The 20188-nt window shown below is 33.9% G+C and overlaps 1 protein-coding gene across 1 annotated transcript; it reads left to right on the top strand.

Moving 5' to 3' along the window:
• On the top strand, positions 1-19509 carry LOC145292123 (uncharacterized). The gene is made up of 2 exons (XM_080138229.1): positions 1-177; positions 17633-19509. Exons 1-2 carry the CDS (start codon positions 55-57, stop codon positions 17981-17983), a joined length of 474 nt encoding a protein of 157 aa, XP_079994355.1. The 5' UTR covers positions 1-54; the 3' UTR covers positions 17984-19509.
• Positions 19510-20188: the final 679 nt, after the last annotated feature.

Raw genomic sequence — 20188 nt, 5'->3', positions numbered from 1 at the left:
CAATGTTACGATTTATGTGTCCATAAAATATCCTGTCGCCACTACCTTCTTCAGATGATCTTTCCATTTGATATTAACAACAAAAAGTTGATTTTTTACACGATAAACATGGTATTTGGGGAAAAGAAGTTCCAACGCCACGCTGCCACATGTCACAAAAGCTGTAAAAAAGACAAAGTAAGTCTTTGAATTTCAACAAAGTTTTGCACTATATATGCTCTACACCTATTAAATAGATACATTGAGCTTAACTCAAAATTAACGGTGAAAAGGTTTTTATCATAACAATCTAGACCCGTTAAGCGAAAATGGTATGCATTGAAATTAACTATATTTCAAAAATAAACATTATATATATATATATATATATATATATATATATATATATATATATATATAAATTATAATTAAATTTATCAAAATGATCCAAGATGGTAAAACTAAAGTATATTATAAATATTAAAGAATTAATATTTATAAAGTAATCTCAACCAAATGTAAAAGCTCGATAAAACCAAATAGGAGATAGAGCTTATAATAAGAGCAAATAGTTAATAAAACATGTTAAAAACACTTTGAAAAAGAGTTAAAAACATATTTAATCTGAAAAGGAAACACTTAATAAGTGGATAGTCCTTAATCCGCGGAGTTTCGAAGAAATACTTTCCTTCTCATCAGAGAGTAGGAATTAGCAAAATGCGGGATCGGATTTCGCATACAAAATATTTGATGAAACTGCAAGTAAGTCAAAGATCTTACTTGATAGCAAAATGTGAAGCAGAGGGAATATGGCGAAGAAAAAGGTGATTTCACGTGAATGGATAGTCTGGTGAAAGGTAAAGTATCCAGTGACGGTAAAATCCAAAAATGTAAATCCAAGAAAGTTAATTAAATTTCCATTCGCACAGAAAAAAAATATACTCATTTTCTGTAATTTCAAACGTTTATTGTTAGACACATGTCATCCGCAAATACTTAGCTGCAACGTGAAGGTAGTATCTTTTCTCTTTTTCGTAAATTACCGTTGCAACAATAATGGATGCGAAGTAAGTAGGATTTATTGCCACAGCACCTGGAGTCGATGCCTGCTCTCACTTTGATTTCTCCGCCGCAAACATGTGAGACGAGAGAATGTAGCCACGTGTGCCACAGCATTTTATGTCAGGTTTCAGTTTAGGTATAACTTTATCGCCACAGCACATTTGCCTTTTTGTAATATCTGGACATCGACCTGAAAATAAAGAAACATAATCGTACATCCATATAATCTAATCGAATTAAATCTTATATATATATATATATATATATATATATATATATATATATATATATATATATATATATATATAGTGGCAAAAAACAATAACAAGGAATAACTTCATATTTGTATTTTTTTCGGAAATTACCATTGTTTCGACATAAACTAGACAATTTTAAATTTTATATTAATCAAAAATTTTCGTAGTTACATCTCATCAGATATGTTTGAAAAAAATCGGAAGGTTGTACGATTTGAAACCCGAGCCTCCTGCATGCGAGGCAAGCAATCCACCAACTGAGTGGTGGGCTTGTGGGCTGCGGCGTTATTTGGGCTATGGAAATAATTATATATAATCTCTCACATTCTGAAAACAACGGTTTGAAAAGTTGTCCAAACAACAGAGACAAGTAAAAATAAATTCGCAAACAAAGTATAAAGTATTTAAATCTAATAAAGAAAATCCCGTAATATAAAAATAAATGGGTTGGTTGTAAAATTATTACTTCATTCAGGAACTGATATCTCGGTAATAAATTTAAAAAAAAACTTGAAAAAAAACCCAGTTTATTCGCCATTGATAAACACAGAAAGAATTGCCAGTAGTATATCGGTAAAGAAATTGAAATTTAAAGGAAATTTTAAATGCAATATTTCATTCATGGCAAAATCTAATGAATCAAATGTGTATGTGCTCCCAAGTTCATTAAATGTTTTCGGCTTAGACTGGATTGTATTGTTTAACTTATGGAAATTACCGATTAATTCTGCCTGTAACAAACTTAAGTTCATAGAGAAGAGTACGACGAAACAAACAAAGATTTATTAAGGATTTATAAAGCGAATTCTCTGGCAGTTTTTCTCAAAAAGACTGAATCTTTGTACAAAAAGACGTAGTTAACTTCGAAATATCAGAAAATGTTAAACGATTTTTTAAACCAAAGAGAAAGGTACAATTTTCAACACAAGACGCAATAAGTGAGTGACTAAAAGGGTCGGAAAATAGTATAATGTCAAAAATCGATTATTTGGATTGGGCATCTAAAACTATATACATATAAAAAACGAAAACTTAAAATATGTGCTGATTTTTCAACATGATTAAACGATGGTTTTTAAAAATCATTCATATACTCTCTCACATACGGAGGATATATATTTACTAAATTACTCGGAGGTAGAATGTTTGCAAAGTTGGGTTTTTTCGAAGCTTACCTTCAGATTACAGTCAATGAAAAATGTTTGAAGTACCGGCCAATAAACACACATAAACTGAATCATATTCCCTTTGGATTAAAGATATCTTCAGACTTTTCTAGCAAATAATGGACACAATTTTGACTGGCATGGAATAAGTAATCACCCATTTAAATGGTATTTTGATGAAAAGCAAGTATGAAATTCAATACAAAGTGCATATTAGAGCACTATTTCAGGAAAATGAGAAATATGGGTTTAAGCTTAGCGTTGAATAATGCGAGTTCTTCCTAAACAGGATAAAATATTTAGTAAAGATCATTGACAGTAAAGAAAGAAATCCAGACCTGGAAAGTCTACAAAGAATATGTCAGCACCTAATAATGTGGCTGAACCCAAGGCGTTTTTAAAATGAGTAAGTTACTATAGCATTTATATACAAAAAATATTATATGAAATTTCCTTTAGATAATTTGATGAAAATGGGACCCAAAGTGGATATGATCAAAACAATGTGAATATGCTCTTAAAAATAAAAAAAGCTGTTTGATAGCAGACCTATCGTTAGCGCATTTTGATCCGAAAAGGAACATAATTGAAGCAGGGGATGCCAGTAATAAGGGATTGGGTGCTGCTGTGCTTCATAAATTTGAGTACGGATCTACGAAACTAATAGCAATAATGTTATGTTTTTTTACTTGGAATTCACCACTTATCAAGGTCTGAAGGTTGCTTAAGGATAAATGAATGTAAGGTGTTAGTGTAGTACTCAATAATGGTGTAAATTGGATAGAATTTGATTATTTATTAGAGACGGCTCAACAAGAAATTATTTACATTAGATCTGAAAGCTACCGTTTTGTATTTAACCAGGAAATAAGACAGGCAGGCAATTCTGGAAAAGACTGCTTGCGGAGTGTAATTACAGTCAAATTGAAAAAAGAGAGTTTAGCAATAAGCTATGCTGTAAAAAAAATCACTGGTTTCTATACAGTAAAGAATGTATTCTGTAAAAATGACCACAAACCGCTGATAACAATATTTTGTTCGAAAAAAGTTATACTAACTCTCACGGCAAATCGACTAAAGCATAGAGATGTACGTCTAATGAATTATAATTTTAAAATAGAATATGTATCTTCAAATAAGCTTGGTCACGCCGATGGGTTATTAAGATTCATACCTATTTGATAGCTATTCAAATATATAAGCAAATAATGAAAGAGTCTTTGTGTTATTTCCTTATGTATTTGAATACTATTCCATTTAGTAATAAAAAATATATAGAAACATATATGTGTAAGATTGATACCTAAATATACGGATCACCGGTAATAGCGGTGCTAAGAGACGAAAGTGAACTGTCGGGTCTGTTATGCAATACTATTAAATAACTACTAGTTACGCTAGGAAATGTAAATAAAGCAGCAGTAAATGATAATTTCATTAGAAAAATATAAAAAGCATGTCTGGTTGAACGAGTAAACTAACAAAAAAGGAATTATTGTATAGCCCCTTTAAACATGCAAGCAGGTATAACTATATGCAGTGGTTATAGTTGTTCTTTTTTTTTTTACATATAAACGAGCTTTGAAGAAAACTCAAGGCATGGACTCAAATGAAAGAAGTATTCAGAACTTTATGCAGTATATAAAATCACACCCAATCCGAATACGCTGTCAGTTTTATCGCCCGTAGAGTTAATGTTCCTATTTACAATGTCTCCCCACGAGACAGAGTTAGACACCAGGGTCGTTTTTTAACGTGGAGAAAAGGAACAAAAATAAAAATTGTCTCAGTCGTGAAGGATTTCTCCTCTACTGACAGACAAGAAGAAACTGAAGTGCAGTATCTGAAGAACAGATACTACACTTTGAGGTATTTATTTGCTCCCCCACCGAGCAAATTAAGCACAAGGCCGATTTTTAAAGTGAGGAGTGAAGGGGAAATGGGGACCAACTCCCCGGGGAGTAGGGGAGCTGGATAGTGACAATTGGTATAAAGGGTTGCCCCTTCATTGACCAAGGTCTTATATGTGGGGTCGCCCCCACATATGGTCTTTGCTTGCAGTATCTGCCGGAACAGATTGTATTTATTTGCTTCCCCACCGAGCAAATTAGGCACAAGGCCGATTTTTAATGTGAGGAGTGAAGGGGAAATGGGGACCAACTCCCCGGGGAGTAGGGGAGCTGGATAGTGACAATTGGTATGAAGGGTTGCCCCTACATTGACCAAGGTCTTATATGTGGGGTCGCCCCCACATATGGTCTTTGCTTGCAGTATCTGCCGGAACAGATGGTATTTATTTGCTCCCCCACCGAGCAAATTAGGCACAAGGCCGATTTTTAATGTGAGGAGTGAAGGGAGGGGGAAGGGAAAAAGGGGACCAGCTCCCGATAGGTGGGAAATGGGAGCTGGTTAAAGGTCAGGCATGTGGGGTTGCCCCCACATCTGGTCTTTGCTAGTCATAGCTTGCAGCATCTGCCGGAACAGATGGTATTTATTTGCTCCCCCACTGAGCAAATTAGGCACAAGGCCGTTTTTAATGTGAGGTAAAAACCAGCTCCCCTAAAAGTAGGCAAAAAGGGGGCACTCTGGTTACCAAAAATAATAATTGTCCCAGTATAGAGGGTTTCCCCTCCATTGACTGGTACAAATTATCTTAAGTGCAGCATCTGCCGGAACAGATGGTATTTATTTGCTCCCCCACCGAGCAAATTAGGCACAAGGCCGATTTTTAATGTGAGGAGTGAAGGGAGGGGGAAGGGAAAAAGGGGACCAGCTCCCGATAGGTGGGAAATGGGAGCTGGTTAAAGGTCAGGCATGTGGGGTTGCCCCCACATCTGGTCTTTGCTTGCAGTATCTGCCGGAACAGATGGTATTTATTTGCTCCCCCACTGAGCAAATTAGGCACAAGGCCGTTTTTAATGTGAGGTAAAAACCAGCTCCCCTAAAAGGGGTCACTCTGGTTACCAAAAATAATAATTGTCCCAGTATAGAGGGCCTCCCCTCCATTGACTGGTACAAACCATCCCAAGTGCAGCATCTGTCGGAACAGATACTACACTTTGATCTTGGCCCGTAGGCCAGTTATAGATTTAATGTTTGCGTTGGCAACAAAAATACGCTCTATGTTCGATAGGCTCTGACCTAGTCCGGCGAATAAACTATTAAAAAAGATAACCACACAGTTAAAATGTATAAGCCATGTGACGAAGTTTGTTTTTTCAGGAACTTTTTGGCGGGGAAACTGTATTGCGAATAAAGAATAATAATGGGAGTCCTGTATAACGCATCTGAAATTCCCTTTTCTGCAAGTCAACATTAACCAATGAAGGTATCCATGAACTTAAGGCCAGAGGTACCCGTGTGTCAAACGTCACCATTGCAAGAAGGATTGAGACAAAAACGGAAGGTGATGTAATGAATAAGAATACATCTGGGGTCCTTCTTACAGGAATATGATTGACTGGTATAAGCCATAAATGCGGACGAGTATGGCAGTATAAAAAAATTATTATATGCACGTCAGTCTGCATTACTGAGTGTTTTATTTTACATACCAACAGTGAAAGATTGCTCAATGCTGTTATATATAGGATGATCTAATCAAAAACGACCCGTAGTTAATGAAAAATGATCCAGAGTTAATATATAAAATATATGGTTATAGTCAAGATTGCCTGCTCTTTTTGATTTCCGGTTTCTGGTATCCATTTGGCTGAATAATTAGTTATAGTCAAGTATACAAGAAAACTATTTTTAACACGAGGAAAGGGGCAAGAAGCATTAATTTAATCTGAGAAGATAATCATTAATCAAAAAGGACTATATGTTGCTTATTACCGTCGTCGAAGTTGAAACTGGAAGTCAAAAATAGCAGACAATCTTGACCATAACCAAATATATTTTAAGTTAAAATGATTATCTTCACTTTTCTTTTGTTTTAATTCCAAATATGTTTTTGGGAAAATAATCCTGAGAGCATCATTAACCTTTGAACCTTACCTTGTAGGGTAGTGGTGGTGGTGGCTCCATACCTTCTATAAAAAGAAAAGTCTACAAACATGAAAGTCATTTAACAAATACTTGATAGATTACCTTTTCTTTATAAGTCGTAAATTTGTATGGAATCAGCATGGCACGATTATTGATTGGCTTTATTATGTCATGGACAATCGTTTTCTCAATTATTTATAGAATCAGGTACTTACAGGAGAGACCACGTGAAGGTCGCCAACATCCATAGTGAAAGTGATGCTGTGAAACCGATTGGATACAAATTTGGTCCACCCAACTACAGCCACCTTCCCTCTACTTTGATTCATGAGAAATGAAAAAAAAATGGTGGTGTGATATAATGAATATGGATACACCCAAGGTCACAAGAATATAATTGGCTGGTGTAAATATGGACAGGTATAGCAATCGGAGGTGAGACATCAAACGATGTGTTGAAAATTTAAAGCTTAAGTATATTACTAGCTGCGACAATGAACAACTATTCATTCATACTAGATAGTATTACCTATCAATTACTTCAAACAAATATATTCATTTTCGGTACATATAATTATTCTCATTTGATTTCATTCAAAAATACATAAAATATGATATCCTTGAATAACTAAACATAACCAGTCTCTCTACGTCGATATTACTATTATCAGCAGGTCGCCCGGCGTTGCCCGATCGTAAAATACGCTTAAATATATTTTATAGAGCCAATACTCTATTGATTATTATGCTGTACCCAATATATAGTAGTGATTTCAAAAGTAAACCATATGACTTATTTGGCATAAGCTAGAATTGGAACCAAAACATATAAGTATACAGTTATTATTATTAATGTGATTGTCATTAATTGATTTCTTACATAGACTTCCTCACCCATTTCTGAAAAGTTTATATAGTAAGCGATTATATTTAAATGTAGAAATTAATGCAAACATAAACTTATATTAATTCGACATAATTATAGTTATATAATCTATGTTTCTTGTTTCATTAACTTGCTTTCCTTGGTTGAACATTTAAACATGTGATTGATTTCAAACCGAGATGTTGTCAAGGAAAATACTGAAGCTCGTGCTGTTTTTTCTTTGCTCCGTTGACCATTAGCAACGCCATTTTGCCTCGGAGACGTAAGTTATGATTATATTGATAACAAATGTATAAGTTTCATTTTAGGATTAAGAATTTTAAAATAATGCCTCTTTTAGTTTATATCTATATCGTTATAACATCAGGTATGTGAATATGTTTTTATATTCGTATGTACAGGATTTATTCCAAAAACTAATTAACGGATCATTATAAAGTTTGCTACAGAAATGCTAGACGTAATCATTCCAAGTAGCAGTTTAGTTTGTCGAAATATGAATTCTTTCAAAACATTTGTAAACGGATATAAAATGTCATTAGAACTTTTACAAATTCCTTTTCTAAATAGTATATTCTAAATTCTCTAAGCATAATCGTGAAATACATTTTTATGAATGCTTCAAGGGAAATTTCGGTGATGCACTGTCCTTATTTCTGATTTCGTGTTTTGCATCCTATCGGATCACACACAACCTTGGCCTGACTCGTTTCCTATCAGCTACACGGGTTAATATTGCAAAATATAGTGTTCTGGAAGTAGACTACCTGTCTTTTCTAACAACACAACAGCAGACGTTATGCTGACGCGTCATTAAAATTGAGCCTAAGTAAATGTTGGAAGGACACAGAAAACTCCAAGTTATTTTATATCTGCCCTTCACTTCATTTTCTATTAATTTATTTTTCATAGCTTTTATAGCTAATCTATTTGAACGCAGCGAAAACTTTAGTTGTCATTTTCTTAAAAGCACACAATGCCCTTTTTGTTTACCGCTTTGCATAATGACTGACCCACAATATTTCTGAAACCAACCACTAAAATCAAAGTGAATAATACTTATCAAATTTTTACAAATCTTAATTAAAATATGCATGTATGCTCGATGTATAAAATTCTAACCAGTCTTAATGATTTATTTTTTTCATTGTTCGCTTTCCTTTTATTCTGCCATTTTTTGAAATGTAAAAAAGTAAATATGTGATTTTCATCATTCAAACTTGTTATCAATATTTTCTAAATGTCACCGTAGAAGATAATTAATTTTCAAGAAACCCTGAAACTAATATCAATCGGTTTACTAAAACAAATGAAGTGTAAAATTATCTTCATACAGTATGTTTTAATCCATCTATTTTTGCTTTCAAGATGTATAAAACCAGTGTCATTATGTAAAAAGAATAAGTTTTTTTAGTGTAATAAAATTTATCAAAACATTTTTGACTAGTAGACCGCCCGGCGTTGCCCAGTCGTAAAATACGCTTAAATATTATATTTTAATTCATTCAGATTCCGTATTTATTATTATAGCATATGTTCTCTATCGATTATTATATTGTACCTAATATATAGCAGTGATTCAAAAACTAAAAACACCTGTCTACCATCAGCTAGAATCGAAACCAAAGCATATAGTTCTCCAGCCTTGGCCGTTAGCGTACGACCTGAATAGTCGACTTACACTAAGCCATGGTCAAGGTTTCTTTTTCAAATTTGACCCATTAGTAGCTCTTCTACCAGCTAAAAAAACAAATCAAAATTGTGTTGCAGATCCAAATACTCTATATATCAAATTTCAGCTGTAGACTAAATATTCAGAGAGGCGTTTGGTAGAGACTTTTAACACATGCACACCGATAATATTTCATGTCCAATTCTTAAATAAATTTTAATTTTATACCAAGAAAAAATGTTGTTTAAAATGGAGTACTGTTACCACATCTGGGTTGAAGCTGTTCGGCACAAGTATCCTATCTTGATAGAGTTTAAAACCAGCTTCGAAACCTAGTAGATGGTGTACTTTTTCTTCCCTTCAGCCTCTTTTCCACAGAAGAGACGTTGCGAGCCTGTCTCTGCTCTATCGTTATTTTCATAGCAAGTGCTCTCTGAGCTCCAATCAATGGTCCCCCCTTGCCAAACTTTCAAAAAACACTTGGCTAACTACAATCACTACCAATAATTTCCCCCACTCTACATGTGCCTAAATCTAAACGCAAATTTCACGAACACATCTTATTTCCCTAGAACTGCCCGCCTATTGAACGCTGTTTCAAAGGCCTGCTTCTAGGCCGATTACATGACGATAGTCTTCAAGTCTAATGTTAATAAGTTCTTGCTGAACCGTCCCCTTAAATAATCAAATTTACCCAACTTACACCATAAACGATTACTACACTATCACCTTACATTCATTAACCCTTATCCTCGAGTGGCCTTCGAGTCTTGATAAGAGGCGATTACTTTGTAAAAAAATGATCAATTTTATTCAATATTTAAGCAAACACCAGACAATATTAAACAGTCTATATTTCTAGAATTGAACTAACATTGGTGATTACAATTTTAATAAAATCAAATTATTTTTCTTATAAAATTATTCGTTATTTCAAAATGTTCTAATGATGATATTCGTTATTAGAAATAATTGTTTTTAATTCATAAACATTAAAAAATATTTCACAAAATTTGTTTAAATTCAACATTGTTAAATTACAGATTTCCGATGGTAAAAGTTTATATATAGTTTTTATCAAAAAAAATATAAAAAAAATTTTTTTTAAATCGATTTGGGAATCTTAAGTAAGACAACCCGAGAAGTGGATGTGGTTCATGGTGATTCAAGATTTTAACTAGGAAGATGGTAGACAAATCTTAGGTAAAGTGACAAGGATGCCCATGGCAACCTTTCCCTACACTTTTGATTGGCTAATTTGTTTTTGAGAATTGTAAGAGTAACCGCTTATCAAGGCCTGGATGCCACTCGAGTATAATAGTTACTGAGTGTACAATAGTCAATGGGATAATGTTGTAGTAATCGTTATTAGGGGAAATTTGGAAAATTGGATTACTTATGGTCGTGGTTCATCAAGAATTTGTTTACGTTCGACTTGAAGATGCCCAAAATGTAGTCAGTGGGAAAACAGGCAAACGGAACAGAATTTCACAGGCATGCAGTTCTAAGAAAGAAGCTTTGTTCGTAGAGTCTACGTTTAGGTTTAGGCACAGATAAAAAGTGGGAGTAATTATTGACAGTGATTTCAGCTAAACGAGTGTTTTTCATGACAGTTTGGCGACGGGGGACCATAGATTGGATCTCAGACGAGAACTTGCCATGAAAATAACGATAAAGCAAAGACAGGCTCGCAACGTCTCTTCTGTGGGAAAGAGATTGCAGGGAAGAGAAAATAGCATCCCCCATTAGGCTACAAAGTCTATTTTGAACTTTGTCAAGGCAGGTTAAGATCTTTCTAGCAGCTCCTGCCCAGATGTGGCAACAGTACTCCATCCTTAGACGTACCTGACTTTTATATAGATAGAGAATTGCATCAGCAGTGAGAAATAAATAATTTTTCAAAGATTTAATTCTATTGTATCCGATATACAACTGTGTCAAAATTGATGCCGAAAACCAGTGAAGGATAACTGCGCATGATTAGCAAGCCTGTATTACGGATCACTTTGGTGTGTAGCTTCACTCTTGATTGAATTTATAACATTTTCCATTCACTCTTTTTTAATGTATTAAATTTCCATACATTTTCTCCCTACATTCCTTTCTCTATCTCTTTCTATTTGACTTTTTTTCTATCTTTTACATGTCTCTATTTTTCTTTTTTGTCTTCATCATTCTACTTTAATTCTCTACCTAATATGAACAAGAAAATGTCCAAAATATCTTACGTTATTCTTCGCGTTGTAAATAAAACAGATTTTTGTTTTAAATATAAGTCTATATACAGGATGAGTTAGGGGACACGGATGTTATTAAGGAAAACAAAACTCTGCGAATATTTCAACAAAAATTTTATAATGTACATAAAAACATTTACCAAACTATGCCATTATGGAATATTTAGAAGCGAAAAATTATGGTCATTTTCACGAGCATAAAGTTAGCCTCCACTTTCACTAAAGGAGAACAAGGAGCGGTTTAAATACACCCGTTTCCCGTGACTCACCCTGTACTATAAAAAGCTTATAGTGTTTTCGGAGGGGGGGGGCATCGGTTCATAATGCACATTATTAACGCAGTAAAGTTTACAACATCGATGCACGAGTTCGAATCTCAAAGACGCCTTAATTAATTTGTAAAACTGGTTATAAGTTTTATAATTTCAATAAAGTAACATAACACAATAACATATAATCATTGCATAAATATTTAAATCAATCAATGAACTGTTTATAATCAACCAAATTTGACATACATTTTATTCGACATTAGTTGAAAGCGAATTATTTATGCTCAAGACATATGTTTTGATAATATGTATTTATACATACGCATTCATAATCGCTTCTGCTTGCCATTGCCATTTCGTCTAGTGGTTACGATAGAAATAAGCTTCCTTTCATGAAGAAGAATGGCACAAGGAGGTGAAAGTTATTTTCAAGGTTTTATTTGAGAGAAAATTGACCCAGGAGAGAGAGACTAATGCTCTTTTAGTTAATTATTTACTTCTTAACTTAACTTAAGCTCGGCAGATACTCGGCGGATGGCGGCGATCAGGTTGGCTTTGGTGTTGTGGGAGGTAATATTGGTGGTGTTCTCGACGTATGACCAAACGAAGGGGAGGGGGTGGTTAGTAAGAGAAGTATACAAAGTCGTAGCACTCCTTCTTAAACCAAGCTTTGTTTTTTTTTGACTTGTGGGCCAGCACCAAATCCTGCTGCCACACATTGTGTCACTTTCAGATTGGATAGAAGGCTCCTATTGCTCTTGGGATTTGTATACAACTGGCGAACTAGTAGATGGTCTACAACAAACCGGTTTTCATCAAACGGAAATGGAATCACGACGTCTTTTCTATGGTGATAATTTTATCGTTCCAGCCTGTACTAATTATAGACATTGCGATTGAATAGATGGTTTAAGATGGATAGTCGACGGTAATATTTCATTACTCCTTCCTTTTCACACTAAACAAGGCATATTGCCACTTTAAACGTAAAGGTCTACTAGTTAAGATCGTGTCTTACAGAGGGCCATGGAGATTTAAGCAGCGAGATATTTATTCATATTACATTTAAACTTCTGCAGGTTAGTATAGACATGGAAGCAGGAAACCAGGAGAAAATTCTAAAATATTGCAGTCGGAGGGAAGAAACTATTAGAGTAAAAGGTTTTCCGGCATCTATTGACCTCAACAGAGAAAAGGTAGGATGTTGTTGCTTGTCAGCTTAGTCAGGAGTATGTATGTCAAGGGAGTATGTATGTCAAGGGAGTATGTATGTCAAGGGAGTACAACTGCTATGTGTTCATGAGAGAACATTCTATTTAGTACTTGTAAAAAAGGAACAAGGATGCAACATTGCCGTGATAGGAAAGCGGTTGTAACTTGGTCGATAGTTTAGGACCTATTAGATTTGAGACTTTTTTTGGGACCCTGTTTAAGAGAGAAAGACTAATAGTAGATTTACCAGCCAAGATGTGACAACAATCTTTCATGTATGAGTGAATTTTGGCTTTATAAAAATATAGGATGGTCTCTGGTGTGAGTGAATTTTTAGCACAGTAAAGGTTGCCCACCTTCTTTGCAGCAGCGTTGGCAATGCCCCTAATGTATTTATTCCTTATTATGCTGCCTGTGAATATTAGGCTGAGGAATTTGCACTATGGACTTTCAGGTTATTTGTCATGACACTTGGCGGTTGAGAAAAGTTCTGTAGTTGTTAAAGGAAAGAAACTTAGTCGTATTACTATTAAATGTTACTATCCACTCACTGCGCCATTCCACTACCGACTAAAGATCATTTTCTTATGGCAAATTAATCAGCAGAATGCACTTGTAAGGATTACATTTCAATATAAGTTTCGTATAATAGGTGGTTACGTCAATGATTAAGTATTTGGTCGAAAAAATATTCGTAATATATGTTAATTCAGTAAACAGGATGAACAGTAGACAATAATCAGCAGAGTAAACTTTTTGAGGCAATTGGTTTAGCGGAAAAAGATTAGTGGAAGTAAACTGACGTCAGATATCCGGTGGGGTATTTGAGAACGCGTAGTTCTGACACTTCAAAGCTAGTTAAAATTGTTTAAGGGGTCAAAATTGAAAAAAAAATTGTTAAACATTTTGTACATTCATCTTAGTTTAGTTTTAATTTAAAATTTTTAATCAATTCATATGTATGTCGCATTGGTAAAGTGGTAACGTCACCAGCTTTGAATGCTACAATTTCGGTTTCGATTTTAGCTGATGGAACCTAAATACTTTTTATTTTTACTTGTGAAATCATGACTATAATAATATATATACGAAATCTGGACAAATCAAAATATCATATTTAAGGGGATTTTACACCCGAGCAAAGCTGGGCGCCCCCATGCTAGTGTGTATATATATATATATATATATATATATATATATATATATATATGTGTGTGTGTGTGTGTGTGTGTGTGTGTGTGTGTGTGTAAGCAAATTTGATTAAATACAACAGTTTTCTCTTTTGTTGGTTTGTAGGTTATTTTCTCGATCAGCAACCTTATACATGCATATAAAAATAAATAAATTAGAGGTTGAACTACACACCTTTCTTATCCTTCCATGCCTCCAGATGAACACACCCACATATATGTATATAAATGCACATAAATATACATACATACATATATATATATATATATATATATATGTATATATATATATATATGTGTGTGTGTGTGTGTGTGTGTGTGTGTATAAAATCAATCAAACAAAACTCTTTCCAAAATACCTAGCTCCTGATGACAATCAAGAGATAGAAAGAGCCACATTATATAATCTACCGACCGAAATTAAGAACATTGCTCGCCGCATCGAGAAAATAACCAAGAAAATTTTAAAACTTCAAAAAATCTATCAGACTTAAATAATGGTATATATATGTATAATTAGTATGGTATATATATAATTAGTAAAAGCATGAAGAAAGTTCTCAATACTATTGCAGAGCAAATATATATTTTATTATCGTTTTATCTGCTTAGTTACACATGTTTCGGTTACCGAATACTGGATCAGTAACTTCAGCAGACTTTACAGAAATGGTTATTATTTCTGAAAAATCTGATGAAGTTACTAAATCGGTGATACGATTCGGTAACTGAAACATGTGTAACTAAGCAGATAAAACGGTAATATATATATATATATATAGGATGGAATACTGTTGCCATATCTGGGCAGGAGCTGCTAAAAACAGCCTATCCTGCCTTGACAGAGTACAAAATAGACTTCGTGGCTTAGTGGGAGATGCCCTTTTCTCTACCCTGCAACCTCTCTCCCACAGAACAGACGTTGCGAGCCTATCCTTGCTTTATCGTTATTTCCATGGCAGGTGCTCGTCTGAACTCCAATCTCTGGTCCCCCCTCGCCAATCTTTCACGAAAAACACCCGTCTAGCTGAATCCACTGTGAAAAATTTCCCCCACTCTATATCTGTGCCTAAATCAAAACGCGGATTCCATGAACAAAGCTTCTTTCTTAGAACTGCACGCCTGTGGAACTCTGTTTCGTCTGCCTGCTTCCCACCGGACTACAACTTGGATGTGTTCAAGTCCAACGTTAACAAATTCCTAATGAACCGCCCCCTTAAGTAAACACTTCATCAAATCTCCACACTAACGTAATGTACTTGCAATAACCCTTATCCCTGAGTGGCTTCCGGGCCTTGATAAGTGGTGATCACTATGTAAAAAAAATATATATATATATATTAGCAGGCTGCCTGGCATTTCCTGGTCATAAAATACGCTTAAATATGATATTTTAATTAATTCAGATTTCGTATTTATTATTATATTATACTGGGCCCAGTATATAGTAGTGATGTAAAAAGTTTTAAAAAAGATGACTCGTGCGCCACTATTGAGAATCGAAACTAAAACGTTTAACTTACGATTTATTTTCACCTTTGACGTTAATGCCTGACTTATGAAGACATTTTGCTGTAAGCATAAACATGAACCAGTAGCTACTACGTTACGCACGTATATTCGTAATGGCAAATTTCATTTTTTTAATTTTCACTTTTTCACACTTTTATACGGATTTTCCCCGGCTGAAACCTAAATATAAAGTTCCGCATGAGTTTGAATGCTCTACATCAAGGTTCATGTCTGTAGACTAAAAACTGACAGAGGTGTTTGGTAGACAAAATTTTTTAAACAAATATATATACGCATACATAAATATATATAGAAAGAGGTTTGTGTTTACTGTAAACTTTTTATGCAAATATTACGCAAGTATAAATCATGGAAAATATCTGCATGAATATAATTACACGTAATAGTTAACTAAAGATGATCATCCCATGAAAAAAAAAAACTAAAAACTAATAGGGAATTAATTAAAATAAATGTTTAAAAGAATATGCAAATTAGCTAGATCTTTAGCTAGTGAATGCAATTCCACGACCCATATATAACAGAGTTGTATTTTCATTTTAACTAAATAGAAAGAAGGGTTTTTAATATGAATATCAGTACAACAAAAAAAAAAAAAAACAACATATTTATAGGAGTACAATTCTAAAAAATTCTAGAAAAAAACATATTTATAGGAGTAGAATTATATTAGTCTAGAATTCAACCTTGAGGGTTTCCAGATTTGCAGTTGTAAACTAAGAATTGTATGTGTATGACTAGTACGTTACTGGTATTGCTTATGCTTGTTAATACAGGATTTGATATTTTTTTCCGTTTAGCCGCTATAAAACATTGGACATTATCCTCTCTCCCACACCGATAATACATTGAAAGCGCTCTAATCTTTCTCTGATCACCAGCTAACGAAAACGTTAGGCTCAACTTAAACTCTTTAACCACACACATGGCAAAAAATTGCACCCAAACAATCTATATATAAAAGTGAACGTGTCTGTGTGTGTGTCTGTATCTGTGTCTGTGTGTCTGTGTGTGTACATTTCCCTACGCAATAATTCTGTCAATTTTAAGTCTACAGACTCGAAATTTGATATACAGGGAACTGAGATTTGGGGAAATCTGTATAACCCGTTGCCGGCCAGAAATTTGGTTGTTAAGGGGTCAAAGTTCAACGATTTGACCTTTGAGAACTCTACCAAACTCCTCCGACAATTTTGGGTCTAAACACTTGAAATTTTAGATATAGGTTCCTTGGACATGGATCTAACTTAATAACTTGATTTGAGCCCAAATCAATAAATTTTGAGGGGTCATAATAAGGGTAAAAGTTAAAAAAAAAAATTGACCTCTGTGGTCTCTACCAAATTACTGAGACAATTTTTGGTCTAAACATTTGAAATTTTAAATAAAGGGTATTCAGAGATAGGGCAAGCTTCTTAATTGGTTTGGGTCGAAAATTTTTAGTTACCAATATATAAATGTGTGTATGTATGTATGTATGTATGTTTGCATGTCTGCTTAAAACTTTTGACAGAGGCAACGGATTTTACCAAGATCAGTATCGTTTTGAAGTTCGATCTTTCAGACGACAAATATCGAAAAATTGGCTAAAAACATTAATATCTTCACCTTCAAGTATCCCTATACTTTCGATTGTCTAGTCTTAATTTAACCTCTTTTGTACCAATGTTCCTTAAATGGAACATAGTTTTCAACATACTATAGAAATTGTAATTTTGCTTTAAATTCAATTTTTATAAGTTATTTCTATTAAAGTAGCTTCATTTTACTCCAGATTTATGAAAACTTTTATAAATTATTCTTATAGTTAAAATAAATGGAATTTAAAATAGAGCTATAATCACTGTTTTTTTCTGGATGAGAATTGGAAGGCCTGAAATAACCATAAAGCAACCTGAGAGAAGTTTTTGATCAAGAGGATATCCTTCAGCAGCAATCAAGGTTTGTATGTATGCTGGTAAAAATATAATACACCTAACAAAAAATTTGATATGAGAAAAAAAAAAAAAAATGTTCCATTTATAAAACATTGGGAGGTTACTGCTCCAAAGGTAGCAACATATATCTTGTATTGTATTACCTAATACTGTACGTTTTATAAAATATGCACTAAATATTTTAAAAATTATAGATATAAATTTTATATTTCTGACAATATTCATCCTTTTTTTCATAGATGGATCCTCATAAATTTTATGGAAGAAAGACGACAAGAGTTTCTACACTTGCTGAAGCTCGTGAGGTAATTGAGCAATCATCAGATCCTGCAGCCATTGCTGTGCTACCTCCTACTGCAGGATATGCAGCAGATCAAGAAAGTGATATTGAGGAAATTCCCGAAGACCCGGAAGTTGAGTATGAGCCGGCTGGAGAAATTGAAATAGAAGAAAATACGGAAAGCGAGTCTGATCACGAAATCCTGCCACTTCAAAAAAAAAAAAAAAAAAAAGGAAACAGAATAATAACATTGTTTGGAAGAAGAGTGCTATATTTAGCAAGCCAATGGAAGTTGGAAATGCCGTTATAGATCAGAAGCTTGAAAAACTTGAAGGAATGACACCTTATGAAATTTGGAAGCTAATATTTTCTACCGAAATGTTGCAACATATAGTTTTTCAAACTAACCTGTATGCTAATAGGGATAAAAACGTTGAAAAATTCATAATATTAGAACATGAAATGGAACAATTTTTAGGGATCATCTTGTTATCAGGATATCATCTTGTACCACAAAAGAAGCTGTATTGATCAACCCAGCCTGATTTTCGTGTAGAAATTGTTGCTAAAACTATGAGTAGAAACAGGTATCTTGAAATAAAAAAGTACTCACACTTTGCTGATAATCTGAAGCTTACTGCAGGTAATAAAATGAGTAAAATTTCACCATTATATGATATGATGAATGAAAATCTTGTGCAATTTGGTGTTTTTCACAAACTGCTCAGTATAGATGAGTCAATGGTTCCATATTATGGACGTCACAATGCTAAAATGTTCATCAGAGGGAAGCCAATACGTTTCGGATATAAAATCTGGTGTATTTGCGGCAATGATGGCTTTCCTTATCATATTAAAGTCTACCAGGGAAAGGAGAATAACCCTGAAAACTTGCCCTTGGTACTAGGGTAATCAACGGCATGGTAGATGTTATAATGTCGAATACGGATATTACTTGCCACGAATTGTATTTTGATAACTTTTTTACAAGCTACAACCTACTGTCTGAACTAGGTGATAAAAGTGTTAGAGCAACTGGAACAGTAAGATAAACAAAAACATCTAATGCAACGAAAAAGCTCATCTGCAGCAAAATTCTCAAGAAAAAGGAAAGGGGAGCTTTTGATTATTGTTCTGATGGAAAAGTTTATGTTGCAAAATGGCATGACAACTCAATTGTAACAATCGCAAGCAATTGGGAAAACCATAAGCCTGTTCATAAGGTAAGACGTCGTGTCAAAGGGGGAGAAAAGCAGGTTCCGCAGCCGCATCTCGTACACTCTTACAATAAAGGAATGGGTGGTGTCGACCTAATGGATAGACTAGCTTAATCTTATCGACCTAGTATACGGGGTAAAAAGTGGTACTGGCCACTCTTCATCAATGTAATAAATTTTTCAGTGATAGCAGCATGGAGGCTTCACTGCAAAACCGATCAAAAAATACTATCTTATTTAGAATTTCGCAGTCAAATCACACTGTGTTTGCTAAAGGCAGGACCACAATGTGGAAGAATATCTATGTCGGCTGAAACATTGCCCGCCAATGTAAGATTTGATGGAATGGATCATACGTTAGGGTCCACAACACAAGGGAGATGCAAAGTGTGCAGCAAAAATACTAAAAATATGTGCAGAAAGTGTAATATTCGGTTACATGTGGAGAGGGGAAAATTGTGTTTTGAAAAATATCATAAGAAACAATGAAAACATATAAAATAAACACTTCTTTTCTTATATTTTAGATCTAGTATATTATACATGAAATTTTATTTTATAGCTTTATAAGAGATCACTTATTTTACAAAGGAATAAATTGTCAGAATTTCAATGTCGTTCACCTGTAACCTCCCAATGTTCCTTAAATGGAACACACAATAAAATAAAAAATTGATATCGTATAAAGTTCAAATTTTATATATAAAGTCATGAACTCATATTTTAAAAATGAACGAAAGCGTAAAGCAAATGGTATGGTCGGTCCAAAAAAAGGTCAAACAAAAATCACTTCCAGTTTGGCGGTGGTCATAACAGCAAAGATGTCAGGGTTATTTTTTTCCTGTTTTTTTTCCTCCTTCGCGGTACAGGTTCGAGCCTGCCTTTCTACTACCACTTTTTTTTTTTTGCTCAACATACACGTCCAAACACTCGGGCAACGCCGGGCTGAAATGCTAGTTGCAAATAAAACCTAACTTTAAAGATTTGCCTAAACAAATCAAATTCGATAATTCTAATATTTTTATGTATAGAAGTTATCACCTTAGAATTATTTAAAAATCTTTTTTGACAAATATCATAATATATACAGAAATAACCAAATTTATTTATGTGTCTTTTATCTAAAAATGATTTTGACTTGTTGTGAGGGTGCTTTTTAAGGAGAAAATTTTAGCTATTAATAATTATGTAAGTTTTTCTTGATTTCCGAGTGTGGATTGATTTCTCTTTGAATGATCATTTAATTTTAAGTTCACAGTGATGGTTTGGGTAAAAATACATAAATAAATATGTTATTT

This window comes from Euprymna scolopes, chromosome 13 (genome assembly GCF_053919585.1).
Source record: "Euprymna scolopes isolate OS-2025 chromosome 13, ASM5391958v1, whole genome shotgun sequence".
Classification (NCBI taxonomy): domain Eukaryota; kingdom Metazoa; phylum Mollusca; class Cephalopoda; order Sepiida; family Sepiolidae; genus Euprymna; species Euprymna scolopes.
The sequence above is the reverse complement of the archived record's forward strand: the minus strand, read 5'-3'. Positions and strand labels throughout refer to the sequence as shown.

Excerpts from the sequence above, each read along its gene's own strand:
- LOC145292123 (XM_080138229.1), top strand. The coding sequence starts at position 55 with ATGATCTTTCCATTTGATATTAACAACAAAAAGTTGATTTTTTACACG. Across the intron at positions 178-17,632 it reads AAAGCTGTAAAAAAGACAAA|ATGGATCCTCATAAATTTTA; the intron begins GTAAGTCTTTGA and ends TTTTTTTCATAG.